General features: G+C 47.8%; 1 protein-coding gene across 2 annotated transcripts in view; it reads right to left on the reverse strand.

The window, feature by feature from the left end:
* The window catches only part of KCNJ6 (potassium inwardly rectifying channel subfamily J member 6), a 276,710-nt gene that overhangs the window by 69,704 nt on the left and 188,932 nt on the right, over positions 1–18,074 (reverse strand). For both annotated transcript variants that reach the window (XM_086675967.1, XM_086675968.1), the window contains exon 3: positions 12,218–13,138. In XM_086675967.1, the coding sequence (XP_086532093.1) occupies positions 12,218–13,138 (921 nt within the window). The remainder of the gene's footprint in view (positions 1–12,217; positions 13,139–18,074) is intronic.

The raw sequence follows: 18,074 nt of genomic DNA on the forward strand, positions 1-18,074 counted from the left end.
ATTCTCCAACTGCTGGGAAGCTGCTGAGAATGAACTGGGGAGTGAGAAGATGCTATTTGTAGGTTACAAAGTTTCTTCTGACAATTGTAAGGAGGGGGATTGCCAAAACAAGACTCCTGTGCAGGCGGGTTAATAGTCCAGGGCGAGGGAGTGGGGCTGTGAACCAGTGTGGTGGCCTAGATGCTGGAAAGGAGAGCTCCTCCGGATGCTACAGACGGGTAAGAGATGGAAGGGGCCAGCTTAGCTGGGGCTGCCGCATATGGTTGTGCAGGATGTACCTTGGACAGCTCATTACATCTGAGTATCAGCTTGTTTATTTGTTACACAAATTTCCCAGCAGATGGCAGTAGAGTGTCTTGAGGAGGGATGGCTTTTCCTCTTTCGCACAAAGGTGCCCTCTGGGCTAGCAGCAGTCCAGGACTTGGGGAAATGGTTGGGCGTGAGAAAGCTGAAGTGCCCAAGGGAAGGCACACTGTAAGACGACAGCCAGCTTTCTGACCCGGGCTACTGGGAGACTGGTGGTTTGATGCCTCAAAGTGTGGACTACAGACGAGGGAGCAGACAGGAGTTGACTCCAAGAGGCAGGGAGTGGTTGCTCTGGGAGGATGTGCAGAAGGAAGTGATCAGAGCTCAGGACAGAGCCCTGGGGACCCACTGAAAGTTTTCAGTGGCAGAGAGTAGAAGGGAGTCTTGAAGAAGACTGAGGAGCTTGTCCCTGGAGTGATTCCCAATGTCAGGAGGCAGAGGCTTTAGGCAAGCCAGATGGATTTTTTTTTTTTTTTTGGCAATTTTAAATGACTCTAGACTTTCTCTAGTGCTTAAGAGACCACTTTGTGATCATATAGGAATCTTACTCGTTCCTTCATTTGTTTACCCTGACACTTACATATTTAGCCAGTGCCTGCTATGGTCCAGGCACTGTTCCTGGTACTGGGAGCCTAGCAAAGACAGGACAAGGCCCTGCTGTCATGGAGCTTCCATTCTGATTGTTAATAAACACATAACAAGAGAATGTCAGCTGGTGACACGTCCCACATAGCATGATGGAGGCACAGTGACTGGAGCTGGTTTCTGTTGGGTGGTTGGAGGAGACCTCCCTGAGGAAGATTCTCTGTGCTCAGAATGGAGAGCTCAAACGGTTGCAGCGTGGTGAGTCAGATGGAAAAGTGGTTAGAGGTAAAAGCAGACAAGCAGGCTGGAGCCGGGCCAGACGGACCTTGTGGACCATGGCAAGGAATCTGGATTTTCCAAGCGCTGTGGGAATCTGTCGGAGCGCTTTAAGCATGGGGATGTCTTGCTCTGGTTTACATTTATTAAAAGCACTCTGGACGCTATGGGCAAGATGGAGTTTTGTAGGATGGTCCAAGTGAAGCAGGGAGACTCAGTTGAACGCTGTTCCCTCCACAATACGACGACCTGATCTGGGGTGGTAGCCATGGCCGCAGACGTATTTTGGAAGGACTTCCAGATGGTAAGGGGATGAGATGAATCAAGGATGCTGCTACAGTTTGTGATGTAAGTCACTGCATGATTGATGATGGCATTTATGGACATGGGGAAGATGGAGAGGGGAAGAAATAATAGAGGATTCTAGAATCTTTAGTTTCCGCTTTGGCCGCATTAGTTGTACAGGCTTGTTAGGCATCTCAATAGGGATGCCAAGAGGCAGCTAGATTTCTGAATCTCTAGGCAGCTAGAACGTCAGGGAGAGGTTGGGGCCAGAGACAGAAATTTGATGTCACATGCAAAGCAAAAAAAAAAGATGGTAATCAAAGCCAAGGGCCTGGCTGAAATGGCTCAGAGGGAAAATAGACAACAGGATTCCAGATAGAATGGGCTCGGAGGGAAGAAGAAACAGGGTTAAAGGCCCAGGTAGGGTGGTAGATGTGGCCGAGTGAGGACCATTGGTCCATTGTGATTACGTCTCTTTTCTCAACCTAGTGTGAAGCCAGGTTGCTGTCTAAGAAGTCGTGTGAGATTGAAGAGAGAGGAGGAAGTAGAAATCATGATTTTGGTGGATGAGAACATGAACAGACTAAGCATTTGAACTTAAATGCACACTCCTTGGATTCATCAACAGATTTGGTTTCATCCTAAGGACAGACCCTAGGGCAGCAAATGTGGGATGCCGTGAAAGCAACGGCACATTTTGATCTAATGTCTTTTCTGTCTGTCTGCTGGACCGCTGCCTTCCCAGATTACGGATGCTCGTTACTCACGAGATGCCCCCTTTCCACCAGGTTGAGCGGGTATCGGGTTGAACTCAAGGGAAGAAATGCCACGGTGACGTTCTACCCCTCAATATGGCGATAGAGGACACCTTGCTTTGTTGACGTGGAAACTCGTGGCATCCTCAGGTAGCTTCTTCAAAGTCAAGAAGGGTATTTCCAGCCGCAGGGGAGGCTTTTGTCAATTCATCCACCAAACGTAGGGGGTGACTCTGTGCCAGATCCCCATAGCAGTGAAGGCCGCAAAGTTGTACTGGAAGGATCCCTGCCCTTCCTTGCTCTTGGCCTGGTCTGTCCATGGCCAGTCAGGTTGCCTACCTCCCAAATATAGTCATCTTCTGTTGGCTTAATGAGCGTGACCTCTTTCTTTCCCTGGCTGTGGGGGTTGACGACAGGGTCTTCAGGCCAGGCTGAACATGCTGAGGTGCCTCTGGGTGAACACGAAGGAATTATGCTGGAAAGACTCAGAGGTGTTTGGAAATCTTTCTCGCCCATTTTTGGACCTTGTGGATTCTTAAGAGCTTCTGCCAGAGTCACGGACCGGCATCATTTTTGTTCCTCGGAAGCTTGACAACTTTTCCAACTTGGTTTTGTGAGACAGACGATATAGAAAACCAAGGATCTCAAGGAAGTAATGGACTCATACTTTACTGCTATTGTAAGCTCTCTGACTTGTAATTAAGCACACTTAATCTGGGGCCAGTGTGAACAGGGCATTAATCCATTTTAGACTCAAGCTTTAGCCTCGTCCCCTCAGTGCTTGTACCATGGGTGCTCCTCCAATGTCATCACCCATTAACTCCTTCTCATCCACCGGCTTTCCCAGAGTCCTATTAATAGTCACCCTATGTAAAATATGCTTGCGAAAATGTAAAAGCAAATCCATTTACTCAGCAAACGTTTACTTGAAACCTTCTAAGGATGACCTCAGTGCCCAGAGAAAAACCGTCATCACCATCATCAAACCCCAGAAAGAGTCTTGTTGGACATTTCACAATGAAATGGAAACCCCAACAAGGTTTAATGAGGCTGGTCAAAGCCTAAATCTTTTTATCATCATGCTTTCGGGCAGGGCGCTCAGAGTCAAAGTTGATCCTTCCCTTTCAATATTAAATATTATTTTTTCCTCCCCTCAGGGTTTGTGAGCCGGCTGCTTGACTGCACTTTGGGTTATACTTGGCATGGCAGGAGGCTGCTTTGGAGGGGGTTGGCCCAGAGCATCAGCTGGCATGGTCACCTGATAACACTGAGCTGGGCGGAACCTGGAGTATGAGCCAGTAAGTGTCCTTTCAAGAGACTCAGTGCTAAATGTTATGGAAGATCAGATTGCTCCCGTCGGTTACAGTCGGGGAAGGGGAGCCTGATGGGCAAACGAAAGCCAGTAAGTAATCAAAGGAGAATACATCATGGAGCCATAATTGTCAGTGTGCTAGTGACACTGAATCACTAACTACTCCTTTAAAATGTGGCTGTGTGCACCAAGTCTCCTCCAGAGAGGCGTGGGGCAGACAGACTGGGGAGGTGGGCATTTCTGAGACTGGATCCTGGCTTTCTCACCATACCAGATGGGTAATCTTGGGAAAGTTGCTCTCTAGCCCCCCACTCGAGAGTCAACCCCTCATCTGTCAAACGAGGGGGACACCTACCTTTCAGAATTGTCTTGAGGGTTGAAAATAATCTATGTGCAGAGCACCTACTAAAGTAATCAGCATCTGATAGGCACTCCAGAAATGACGGGTGAAAATAGTGTGAGTCACAGAATTACAGAGGCACTCTGTAAATTTATTGAGCACTTACTGTGCATCAGGTCCCATGATGAATGACTTACATGTATTAGCTCGTGGAGCCATGTTGCAGGTTTAAGGAACATTCTCATGTTCCAGAATGGAAAAAGAGGTTTGGTGAAGTTAAGGAAGGAGATGTGCGCAATTTCGCCGGCAGTCGGGCGTGGAGGCAGAGTTTGAAGTCAGCCTGTCTGAACTGAAAGGCTTACCCTGCGAAGATGGGACTTAAAGGAGGGAGAGGGGGTTCTGCAGAGTAGCTAGCTACCGATTCATTTCAGGGCCAGTCTAGACTAGCCAGTAGCAATGCGACAGCCAATTTGTCAAAATGTTAGTGTGACATTTTGTTTTTTGGTTTTTGGTCTTTTTTTTTAATTTTTTTTAACGTTTATTCATTTTTGAGACAGAGAGAGACAGAGCATCAATGGGGGAAGGTCAGAGAGAGAGGGAGACACAGAATCTGAAACAGGCTCCAGGCTCTGAGCTGTCAGCACAGAGCCCGACACGGGGCTCGAACTCACGGACCGCGAGATCATGACCTGGGCCGAAGTCGGACGCCCAACAGACTGAGCCACCCAGGCGCCCCTGTGTGACATTTTGTATCAGACAAGATAGGCTAGATTTCTCCGTCCTAGTAAACAACTCACATTTCAGTGGCTTAACCCAATGGTAACCAACAACGTGAGGCTCTTTCTCTCAGTCGTACTATATGATCTGAGCGACTTGGCAGGGTCTTCCCTTCAAAGCCAGTCTCTGGTCCGGGATGATGGAGGCTCTGCTGTGACGTGGGCTCTGGGGACCGTACGAGCGGAAGGGAGCATTTTCCACCAGAGCGATATGCATGGCTTATGCGTAGACTTCTGGAGGAATGTGTACCACAGGGCCATGCCCAACAGGAACGGGGAGATGTGATCCTAACGTGTGTCTGGCAGGAATGAAAGCCGGACATATTTGGTGAACAGCACTAATGACTTTAACTCAGACCGGTGGTTTTCAAAACCACTTGGTTATCTGGGGTGGATTGTATTATTCTGTTCTCGTTTGCTTGTTCCATGTCCTGTGAAGCAAATCTATTTCCCCATTCCATGGATATCAATCGCTGCCATGTGACTTGCTAGGTATGACTAATACATGATGAGTAGAAGTGAGGTGTCCTGCCATTTCTTTCTTCTCCCCTCCATGAGAACCACACGTCCTCCCTAGGGCCTGCTCCTTCGGTCGGCATCCTGGAGTAAACCAGAGGTGGACCGAGCTGTAACTTATGTGGAACGTGAATGAGAACTAAACCCATGTGTTTTAAGCCCTTAGGGTTGTTTGCTACTGAAGCATAACTTACAGGGGGCAGACTGCCACGGTATCTCTATCATTCTTTCTTAATAAATAGAGAACAACAAAGTTGATTATACAGAAATTACTATTTACATTTGGCCCTTGAAAACACAGGTCCGAACTATGCGGGTCCCCTCATACGTGGATTGTTTGACAATATGGTACTGTACATACATTTTCTCTTCCTTGTGATTTTCTTAACATTTCCTTTTTTCTAGTTTACTTTATTATAAGAATATAGTATATGTCACATATACCATACAAAATACGTGTTAGTCGACTGTTATTGGTCAGGCTTCTGGTCAACAGGAGGCCATCAGTAGCTCAGTTTTGGGGAGTTGAAGTTATCCATGGGTTTTCAATTGCATGGGGGGTGGTCAGTGTCCCTAACCCCCGTGTCATTTAGGGGTCAACTGACTGTCTGCTTTGTTGAAACGTATCGATAGTTTAAGGCAGAAGTATCTCTAAGGACTTATTATGCAAGTAAATATAATTTAGTTGAGTTACCAGCACAAAACTACATTCTTCAAGTTGGGATGTCAACGGATACCTTAGAGTTGTTATGGGAAACCTAGGAGGAGAACTGGGAACACAGAAATACTGTTTTCAGAGGCAGACTATTGGTCTTGTCCTCACGGAGCCGTTGCCTTAGAAGACCTGAGCATAATCTATATTCATGTTCACTTTGGGCAGAAATTATAATGATGAAATGTTACTATCAATAGGAATGCAAAGTCTTTTCAGAGTCCAGTGATCCACATTAATTCACAGCCCATCGATTTGTAATTCACGGTAAGTAACTGGGGCAGAGGCCAGGCTGGCATTTACTCTCAGTTGTGAGTATGCATTTCTTGAACTGGCTATCCTAAGTTACCATTTGCCGTTTTGACTGTGCAGAGGGCCTTCAGAGGGTCATTTGTTATTCTGTCGAGGCATCCGTGGCAAGGCCCCTAAAACCAATGGAGCCACTCTCCAGCATTGGCCCTTTGGACTGCCAGGCTTCCCACCCTCGCAAAGTTTTGTTCTATATGGCCTTTCACCTGTGTAGTCTACGGGGAAAGAAATGATCCGCTCTCACAAAACCAGAAGTCGAAAGATCACCTGTGAGGTAGGTACCGTTACTGCTTCAACGTTAGCGTGGAAGAAATCTCGAGGCATAGAGAGACTAAGGAAGCCAGTGAATGGCGTAACTGTGGCTTGAGCCCAGGATGGTCCGACCCTATAAATGACTGAAGAAACACAAGCTTGGCTGTAGCTGAGAGAGATTGCTCTTAGAAAAGAGGCATACTAAATGATTCGCATAACAAACAGAATTTGCAGGTGGACTGGTGTAGGACAGAAAAGCAAGGGCGTGCTTAACTGGAGAAGAAGCACCTCTGGGTGTTTGGCTCAGTGTGCGTGTGTGCGTAAACAACTTACACGGCTTTCCCCAGTGTATTTAACAAAGTGATACTGTTTAACAGAGTTACGATATTCTTCCTTTTAGAGGAGTTGTGGAAAAGCTTAAAACCCTGTGTGCGGTCTACAGTATCCAGTCTCAGATTGTTAGGACATGCGATGAATCAGAACACAGTGTTCCCAAACTGCTGAAGATCACAAAATGTTTACCATATTTGGGGGAAGCAGTTATCATCAGTTTTTAGCCAGCCAATGACACTCCTGGGATATATCATATCGAGGTAGACATTTTGGAAGGAAGCCCTGAATAAATCACTTGAACCTAACGCTCACGGAAGAAAGCGTAGTTGGATTTCTTGATGTTGGTGAATGGTAGATTTCTACCTAGGAAAAATAAATTCATGTGTCCTTGAAATTTTTTGCATTCCTCCTTATATAGATTTACCAAGAGGTTTTCACCCACGTTCTTAACATTTCAGATCACTTCAATTAATTCTTTTCCCAGGTTGGGTAGCTGGGGTTGTAACTCCTAAGAGAAAAGTGGTAAATCCTGAGATAATGACTTGCCAATGGAGGGATCAGCAGAAACTTATCAAGAGGAGAAAATAAGACTTGAAAAATGTAATGGGTATGAAATATCGTTACCAGAAATAGCTTAAGAGTACTGTAGTGCTAACACTCAACCATCTTATCTGCGAAATGCCACCTTTTCAAAATCTGCGATCTCATAGTCTCCTCTATTACAGTGAAGTGGCATTTTGATCACAGCAAAGAAAAATGGTATTTGGAAATCGGCTCTGACAGAACATCATACTCTTCCAGGGGTATTTGTGTAGACATTGCTTACTTAATTTAGATTTCAGAACTCTTTGCAGCACATTTCATCGGAATACATGGTTGTTAAAAATTCATGTGAATGCATCGAGAGTTTTAAAGCGAATCGGTGACAGTAGAGACCAACAGAGTAACCTTAAAGAAAAAGAGGAACCAATGGGAGGGGAAGAGAGAGGGCAGCCTGCTTTGACACTTCTTTTTGGGGCACACTTCTCTCTTGAATCCTCATGAACCAGCAGCATTCACCACGCAAAGAGCACTGGATGTGGAGGCTGGGTGACATCGGCCATCCTGGGTTTCAAGGTCCTACGCTGCCAGGGGCTATTTGACCTGGGCCCAGGCACTAGTCAGGCTTCCACTTCCTCTGTAAAATAAGAGTTGGTGAAGATCCCTTCCAACTCAAAAATCCTGTGATCTGTCACGTGATTTACCGACAAAACCCTTTCCGCCTACACGTTATTCTAGAGACGGCACTGAGTTTTCCTGTGGCGAAAGACGGCAACTACTTCCGATTCGCCCCCCACTTCCGGTTTCCTGCTTCCGGTTTGCGTTCTCGGGTTTAGGATGCCCACTCCCTCTCCTCCTACAGCCGGCAGCTGCGGGGCTGTCAGCCCTGTGTCCTCATCGGTCCCGTGTCAGTGTACCTCCACTGAGTCGGCTTCCTTCCATCCTCCACTTTCCCCAGTTTTTTGTGCATTATTTAAATCTTTCAGAAGTTCCCTTCTTTGAGAAAAACTTGAAAGAAAAACACCCCCCAAGAGACGGAGGTGGAGCTCCTGGATTAAGAGGCTTTCACGAGATCCTAAGCGGTCACAGCGTGCTAGCCTCTATTTGGATCCCGCTTCAAACGAGCAGCTTTGAAAACAATAAAAAAAGACATCTGTGGGACAATTAGAAGTTGGAACACCCGAATATTGGATCTTAAGGAATGATCACTAACGATTTTAGGTATGTTAGGTGTCACTACCGTGTTCCGGTTGTATGTGCGAGCCCTTGCCTTTTAGAAACACACAGGAAAGAGTTGTAGAGAAAAAGATCCGAGGCCGGGGGGGCGGTTAGGGAGTGGTGGTCTAGAATGGAACAAGTTTGGCTGTGAATTGACAATCCTAGAAATCGAATGATGGGTATATGAGAGTTAATTATCCTTTTTGGTCTACTCTTGTCTAAGTTTTATGATTTCTGTAACAACAACAACAAAAAAGCTTAATGGGGATTCATCCCAGCTAACCAGGCACATTTGCTGAGGTGTTGGAAAGGACTGCTTGTCAGAGTTGCATAATCGTTGGGGGGTAAATATGGAAGTTCATCAATCAGAGAGGCTCTAGTGGGGAGCTGGCTGGCAAGAGGCCCAGCTCTGTGTAGCTGTCATCTAGCCTCCAGGCCAATTTGCCCTCTATAAATAACAGTCTATGTGAACGCTTTACTATTTTAAAGCACATTTGCCACAGCTGCTGAGCAAGTTTGTTTACGTAGCTGTGAACCCTTTTGTAAACATCACTATCTCAAAATTGCCCATGTGTCAGGAACATAAAGGGCCCCCTTTAAAAATATATTTGCAGGATGAGCCACGGCCAGTTCCCAGATGTCTGGGTGGCTGGTGTCAGAATTTTCCAGGGTTTGATTCGTTTTCAAAAATAGAATCACATGACTGAAAGGTTCTCGAGAGGTCACGGTGCACATCCCTCTGACCCTGGGCTGGACCGGCCGCGAGCCACCCACCGAGGATGTGGGTCTGTCTTTGGTGGGTGCGAGTCTGTCTTTTATGAGGCTAGGGGACTTATTGAGTGGGGGACTCGGGCTAGGACCTGCAGGGCATCAACGTTGGGCAAGATCACGTCCTGTCTTCAAGGAGCTTACTTTTCGTTTTCTAAAATCGAGCCTAACTCTGAGTGATGGGGCAAAGCAGGCTGGCTGCAGTAGAGAACATAATGCATCCACAGAAGACCAACTGGCGTGTTCTGGCCCCGGGCGCTCAGCAGACCAAAGGACCCAGTGGATACTCGGCTTACTGCAGGATAGCTCAGATTTCCAGAAAACACCATATTGGAATCACTGTGTACCCACAACGTGTGTGAAAGGAGGAAAGCACTGTGGTGATGTTGCAGCGTGGGGCTCATCCTTGGAAGATGCCTGCTAACTGGGATCACCGACAGTGGTTTGAGGTCAACTAAGTCATTTTTGAAAGAAGGCATGAATAAAGCGGAAATCGTGTTGGGTCAGCTTGCCGTTTTCAAGGCTCCTGACTTCCCATCTAGCCCTGTAATGAATAATTAGATCCTTGTGAATTTGTTTTCCTTGGTGTGCATTTGGTTCACGCTTATTATTATTTTTTTTTTCCTGTGGCTTTGACTCCTTGAAGCATTCTTCCCATCCCTCACGGGTCTGTTTAATACCCACAAATTCCATTTGTGCATTTCATTCACACAGAAAAAGTATCCTGCTGAAGCTTCAGAGATCAGATGTGCTGGAAGTATTGAACTGTATGAATCCCGTTAGGAAAAGATCAGGACATATCCAGCTTCCAGACAAACCCAGAACTCTCTAGAACATTCTTCCCTCCACATAACAGAAATTAGAAAACTTTATTTTATGTTTTTAAATTAGGAGCAGTTGCCTTTCCCCAGGAGCAGCGATAAGTGTTTTGATTTTTGTTATGCTGGCAACTACCAAGTTTTCTCTAAGAAAAGCAGGAAGAAAGGCTGCTGACGGTTCAGAGGCGGAGTATCACTGTTAATTACCAAGAAAACGTTGTTCTTCCCTTTAGAAAGTCTCACTCATCACAAGCTGCCATCAGAAAGACAGAGTCTGCCCCAGGGAGAATTCCAACTCAGGGACATTACAAAGATAATTTGCTCATTCTGGATTCATTTACTTTGCTCAAGATCGGGCTTTGGCCTGAGGGAACCTGAAGCTGAGCTCCTGCGGTTTGCGGCTCTGATTAGCACCAGTCACCAGAGGGGACATCTCAGTGGCTTTTGCTCCTTGAGCTCAAAGACGCAACGATAAGAAGGCTTGTCCACTCCCCTCCCTCATGTCCTACCGGGAGGGTTTGTAAGGAGGAATCTGATATAAAGGCTACATCACGAGTGGTCGGTTTATGCTGCCAGCGGCTGTATGGCATTGGTCACCACTAGGGGGATCCAGAGTCCCCGTGCTGAGCCGAGGTGGGAGAAGTTTCTGGTCGGCGAGAAAATGACCGGGCTCCTGCTTTGGATTGTTTCCTCCCCTCTCTCCTCCCCCCCCCCTTCTTCCTCCTCCCCCCACACAGCCTTGCCTCATGAGTACTCGGGGAGAGTCAGGCTCAAGGTGCAGATAACCCGTTCACATGTGCGGTTCTTAGTATTTCACGTGAATTATTTTGTTATTCTGTAAAGCCAGTTTCGAATCTGGTCCGTGTTCCTTTTGTTCTACGGAAAGGAGCACAGTCCTACCGTTGAGCCCCACGCAAAGACTTTTACTCACATTTTCATTGCTGGCTGCGTTTAAAAAACCGACGGCGAAAGTTTCCACCGCTCCAAGAGAAGTTAGTTAGAGGTAATGATCTTGCCTGCTGTTGGGTACAGGGAAGCAGAAACATGGGACCGACGGCTTTCAAGGGATGACTGAGCTCAGGTTATGGGTGGAAAAAGAATCTGGGGCCAGGCTGTTGGCCGCGCATTTTCAGATTATAGAAATGAACCCAGAACCGCAGGCTGCAGACTTCAAAGCACAGAAATGCAGCTTGCACATCTAAAGAGGATTTTAAGGCTACTGTCGATAACTCCGAAGAACAGGAAAGAAAATAATGCATTTGGATTCGGGTTTATACTTTATAGTGGGGCGCTATTCTTAGCTTAAGTCAGAATGTCTGGCTCTATTCTGTGCAATGTTACTGATAAACGTAGGCAGGACCTGCTTTGCTGCTGGGATGTATAACACGTGCCAAACTCAGATATGAGTGAAGACTTCAATAAAGACAGACCATTTCGCTATTTTGAGAACAGATCGTTTTCCCAAGAACGCGTCAATGATCAGCCATTAACAGCAGAAGGGTCAATGGGATTGTGATGAACGGATCTTCAATTTTTTTCCCCTTTCCTGTTAGGATTATTTACTGCAGTAATTATATCAGCTGGGGGTTCAGCAGGTAGAGTATACAGAAAGACACCCAGCTTTCACTTGGTATCAAAGAACAGCCAGGGCCCCGGGTCTTGCAAATGGCTCTCAAAGAAGGGGTGTAATTGCACTTTTATTAAAGCAATTTGTCAGCCTTCCTTTGAAAGGCTAAACTTTTTCCTCTTGGCTTGCTATTAAATCACCTCAAGTATTTAAATCAGGTAATGTTTTAGAGCCATTTAAAAGTGCTTCAGAGACAGATGAGATTTTAACTTACAGAAACACTTGGAAATTTAAAATATAGTACATAGTGCTTTCGAAAAATTACTTATTAGTTTATTCTCCAAAAGCTTTTAAAAAGCTAAATGGTTAGACTTCTTGGTGGCTACGCGAGGTTAGAGGACACAGAGGTATATATACTATGTCATGAAACGAGGGGATGAGATCGATAGTGAGGGAGGTTCAGTTTTTCATATTTCATCATAAATAAGTCAGGGCCAGCTCACAAAGAGCGTCGATCCCACAGATGCCCCAGCACGGAACACGTCTTACCTGTAGCCTCCACCATTCCTTCTAGGATGACCACAATTTCTAGCTCCTCTTTGGGCAGCTGGGCTTTGGAGATCTCCCAGAAAGGACTCTGTTGGTTGATTTCGTGGCTGATGATGAGTGGCGACACCAGAAATAGACGGTCATCCCCGGTGTAATACCCTACATTGATATCTGTTTGGTTCAAGGGGATGAACTCACCCTCTGAGGTCTGTTTGGATTTGATCAACTTGGCTCGGATGGAAGCCTCTACGATGTGGGAATTCCTAAGATCCCCTACTCGGAACATCAGGCACAGTTTTCCATCCCGCATGGAGATCACCGCATGGGTGGAAAAAACCAGGGTCTCTGCCCTCTTCTTGGGTTGTGATATTTTTACAAACATGCATCCCACCATGAATGCATTGACGATGGACCCCAGCACAGATTGAATTAAGAGGAGAATAATTCCCTCTGGGCACTTGTCTGTGATGACCCGGTAGCCATAACCGATGGTGGTTTCTGTCTCTATCGAAAATAAAAAAGCAGAGACGAACCCGTTGAGGTTGGTGACACAGGGAGTCCACGAGGGGTCCTCTATGTGGTCCATATCTCCTCGGATGTATGCGATGAGCCACCAGATCATCCCAAAAAAGAGCCAAGTCACTGTGTAAACCATGACGAAGATCAACAGGTTGAATCTCCACTTGAGATCCACTAAGGTGGTGAAGATGTCGGTCAGGTAGCGATAGGTCTCCCTCACGTTGCCATGATGGACGTTGCACTTTCCATCTTTCCGCACGTACCTCTGGATTTTCCTTTTGGTCCGGTCTCGGCTGATGTGTCTTGGCAGGTCGTCCCTGGCCTGCTTAGGCAACTTTGGCTGGTGAATGGCCACAGGGCTCTCAACATCCTGGTCCATGGAGTCGCCCTCCAGGACGTTAGCTGGTGGTTTGGAGGAAAGAAAAGAAAAGTTGAATGAAATTCTGGTTCTTTGGGGGTCACGGAAACCACACTGTGTACAGTACACGGCATTCGTGTAGTTATTACCAGAATAGATGAAGCCATTTTCATTTGGCATCTCTGGGTGGGCCTTTGGTTGACCTGGACTCCTGTGCCCTGCCATCTAGCTTGTGTGGGTACCTCCTCACCCTTCCCACCGGGACAGAGCTTACTGCTGTGAAACTGTCTCCCTACCAGCAAGTTCTAAGAGCCAGCCCCTCCGTGGGATGCCTGCCCACTCTTATCTGAGATGGTGTCACGTGGCCTCCAGCACACGCTGGATAAAGAAATGTTTGAATTCAGACAGTCTTGATTCTGCCCCCCAGCCGTTGCAGGCTCTTGGGCGTGCTGTTATGGGCTGAATTGTGCCCCCCACCCCACCCCAATCTATACTGAAGATCTAACTCCCATTGTGACTGTATTTGGAGATAGAGCCTTTAGAGATAACTAACATTAAATGAAGTCATAAGGGAGGCACCCTGATAGGAGCGGTCCCTATAAGAAGAGGAAGAGACACCAGGGGTGTGCACACAGAGGAAAGGCCATGTGAAGACACAATGAGAAGGTGGCCATCTGCAAACCAAGAAGAGAGGTCTTCCAACCCACGCGAGGCGGCCAGACACTAATCCTGCCAGCATCTTGATCTTAAACCTCCAGCCCCGCCCCGCACTCTGGTCTTCTGTTATGGCAGCCTGGGTAGACCAAATATACTATCCAGATTCATCGAGCCCGAGTATCCACATTGACGAAATGGTGATCACGATACGCAATTTATAGGGTTGTTCTCAAGTTGAACGGAACGATGTATGTGTTACGTGCCTGCCAGCACTTTCCTAGCAGGTACTCTCCTTACATTTGGGGCAAGAATTTTGAGTGAACTCTCTAAATTGTTACTCGAATTTCAGAGCTGAAGAATGAAAATTCTGGTTTTGGTTGGTAAGGATGCGTGCATTATATTCTGAGGGTTGATTTGATGCCCAGGTTAAAAAAAGTGTGGGGAAATGTTCTCCGTCTTTCTGTGTGTTACACGTTTTATCTGGTTTCTGCCTCAACACGTAACATCTGCAGTTTTGGCTCGTGGTTGTTTCCTTTCCGACGGCCGTCATGACTCATGCCTTGGTACAGTCGTTAGTTAACAGTGCATTAGGAAAACTCTTCTAGAATCTGAGTGCAAGGGGAAATTTGGAAATGATACTGCCAGTAAACACATCAACCACTGTATGAAATTACTTTTTCAGCCAATGATTTTAAAGCTTTCTAAAAGTTTCATCAGCACTTTCTTTCCCCAGGCTTTCATTCTGTGCCTTTGGGTCCGCAGTGCATTTTCTCTGCGGTAACTACGTTTTCTCCTGGGTTAAAGGAGAAACGCGGTTTGTTGCGAAAACATTTATCTGAATAAGAACATAGCTGTGGATAGGACGGGAGAGGTACCAACTTCACTTATGGATTAACCTTGTTCACGGTTGGTTAGTTTCCTTAAAAATCAATCCCATAGATCTGTTTTCATATTGCAGCACAAGGAAGAGACAGCATCCGGTCTGCAAAAGCTGCTGTTTGGTTTGACAACTTTGACTTTTTAGATCACTGCCCTCAATAGCCCTCATGTGTCAAAGAGAAACTTTGCTTATTCTTTTTCTTCTTCGAACAGAGAAACCAGGACAGGCGTCAAAGGGAAGCAGCTGAGGTCGGGACGGGAGGGAGGGGGGGTGGGGCATCTGGATGGACGCCACGGCCCTCTCTTTGCTCGCTGCCGGCACCCCTACCCGGTGGGGTATCTGTGACCCGGAAAGGTCTCGCCTGAGCTCTCGCTGCTGATTTTGCCCTGACTGGGAGTCTCTCCATACGACATCATGGGGGATAAACTCAGGGCTCAAACCCACTGGGATGGGGGGCTTTGTTTACAGGATGCAAGGGCCTGACTGAACCTGAGGTAGGGGTTTGCCTTGATCTGGGGGGGGGGGAGGGGGGGCGGGGGGAGTTAAGCCCTCCGACTGTGCAGAGCCACCCTGAGCCCTTGGGTCCCTGAGTCCTTCAGTCCTTCCACCCCCCAAGAAGAGGGTTTGTCAGATCGATTGGCCCTTAACAATCTTCAGTGATATTTCATACTTTCAAATGTCACAGAGGAAACCTACAACCCTCCTCCCCGGGCCCCCAGTTGAAGATGGTTTTCTGCCTTTTCTGGCTGCGCTATAACCTTCAAATCCAGGCATCTATCCTGACCTGGAGGAACCTGTCTGAAAGGCTAATGAGTGAGTAGACACAAAAGCTCTGGGTCGTCCCGGGAGCCTGCTGGTTGGTCCTCCACATTCTCTGTTTGTTTGTTTCTTCTTTTTCTAGCTCAGGACTGGACCACATTTCCCAGTTTTCTTTGTATTGAAAGGTGGCCAGTGCAGAGTCCTGGCAGGTCTGGAGCTGGTCTTTCCGGGTCAAAGCCTTAAAGAGTGGATGTAGCCTCTCCTAGGCCCCTGCCCCTTCTACAGAGGACGGTGGAGTCAGAAGGTGGAGGGGCCGGAGTTAGTGGCAAAAAGCCGCCATCTGACTAGAAACAAGAAAGAAAAATGTTTGGGCTGTTATGTCTGTCGTGTCTATTGTCAAATATAGTCTTAGGTCTCATTTTAAGGGCAGCACTACTGACATGGGGAGAGAAGTGTCATCATTTGAGGGGGGGCTGGTGTGGGAAAGAGCAGGGAGAGAGGAAGTCAGGATGGAATGTTTGAGTCTAAGCATCTATAATGAACTAGCGTGTGGTTAGTCAAATGCTTGGGTTTGGTGTTGGGCAAAATGTAAATGCATATGCTACTTAAGAGCTTAAAAAATTTTTTAATGTTTATTTTTGAGAGAGCGAGAAAGCGTGTGCATGTGAGCAGGGGAGGGGCAGAGACAGAGAGGGAGACACAGAATCTGAAGCAGGCTCCAGGCTCTGAGCTGTCAGCACAGAGCCCGACGTGGGGCTCGGACTCACGACCTGCGAGATCATGTCCTGAGCTGAAGTCGGACGCTTAACCGACTGAGCCACCCAGGCGCCCCAAGAGCCTTTTTAAAACAAATAAAAATGTAATCAAACAAAGATAGCCCAGCCTCCTGGGGGGTGAGAGGGGAAGGTGGCCTTTAAGGTGCCCCTGCAGGTGAGACAGTGCACGCGGGCAAGGTGCATCCATGGGAAGATGGTGAAGGGGTTCAGAACAGGTCGCCCCCAAAACATGCCACTTTGGCATATTGACTATTTTGAATTGAAGGTACTTATGAAACAGCCAGCGAAAGAAGGATACTCTGACCCTCCCGACCTCCTGAAAGCAGGAGATGAATCTCCCACGGGAAAGGTGCCCTCCCTGTGCCAAGCGGGTGGGAGACACTCTCCTCACCAGAGGCGGGGAATTGGGGGCTGGGAAGGCTGTATAAACAAACTTCGTTAAACGAACCCACATCTTCCTGGTCACTCCTTTATGTTTTATTACCCAACCCCCTTGTCTTGCCAGTTCTTTACACACCGATGGTTTCTTCGTCTAAATGGTATGGAAGCTTCCGGCTCCGGTCACTCTCCCTGTCTGTATTCTTGTGAGGCTCCCATGTACACGTGTTGTGCTTTTCTCCTGTGATTCTGTGTTGGCTTAATTCTTTTTTTAAGAGCGAGCGCGAGAGGGCACACGAGCGCGAGCAGAGCAGAGAGGTGGAGAGAGAAGGAGAGAGAATCTTAAGCAGGCTTCACGCCCAGCTTGGACCCTGACACAGGGCTTGACCCCACGATCCTGGGATCATGACCCGAGCTGAAATCGACTGGGTGCTTCACCAGGGGAACCGCCCGGGAGCCCCAGTGTCAGCTTAATTCTTAGGCCCAGCCAGAGAGCCAGAGAGGGGAGAGGAGAATGTTGCCTCCGGCAGTGGGAGGTAAGGCTGGCCTCCTGCTTAATAGGGCGCAGGGGGCAGACACAGGGGTGAAAGAAACCAAAAAGCCAGGGACGTGTGGGAGGGCTTGGGGCATAGCAGACACTGGAGTAGGAGTCCCAAGGGGCAGGAAGAGGGGCGCCGATAAGGAAGGGTGTGTGGAGTGAGCAGAATGGGGGGGGTGCCGAGCCTCCAGGCTGCGTCCAGAGCAATCGCGGGGAGCCCTGGACCAGGGAGCAGGGCTTCCCAGTTCTGAGCCAGGAGCAAGACTCAGCACCCTCAGCGGGAATGCAAATGCGAGCAGGGGAAGTAGAGAAGGGAATGCTAATGATGGCTCTTAAGGGCTCTTTTCTTGCCTGAAACCCCGGGTGTGGATTTGAGGGGTGATCTGAATCACATTTGCAGAGCATTTTGAGCCGCTGAGCAGCTGCACGTGGCAAAGCTGATGTTTCTCGCCCCCCGGGGCAGGGGGGCTGCACAGCCCCATGATGCTAGCTTTTCGCCCCACTGCCCTGCTCAGAAACTGGCCCTGGGGCCTCCCCCCAACCCCCACCCCGACGGACATGCACAGCGGCCACGTGCTCAGACCCACTGACCACACGCGCCCCTCTGTGCAGGTGCTTGGACCAAAGAGAATGTAGAGGAATTCTCTGCCACCTGTGACGTGCCCTACTGGGTGCAAGAGGACCCAACAGCAACCGCCAGCATCCTGATGATTTACTTGACGAGTTGCTTTTCCGGACTTTGGCTTAGAGTAAATATGGGTCTGGGGGATAAAGCCAGTTGAGATGTTCTCCTGTTGGGAAATTGTTACATTTCAAGCTATGTATGAGTTCTGTGGGTGATGCTTCCCCTGCCGAGGGAAATGTTCAGAACGTACTTCAGGAGTTTTTAATGCTTTGGGGAAAACCCGACAGGAAAACAGGAGAGATCTCCAACGCATGTGCAAAAATCAAAAGTTGGAAGGAAGTACACACAGATGTTAGTAGGTAATTCT

Source organism: Puma concolor, chromosome C2 (genome assembly GCF_028749965.1).
Source record: "Puma concolor isolate L17-30 chromosome C2, mPumCon1.1.hap2, whole genome shotgun sequence".
NCBI lineage: Eukaryota > Metazoa > Chordata > Mammalia > Carnivora > Felidae > Puma > Puma concolor.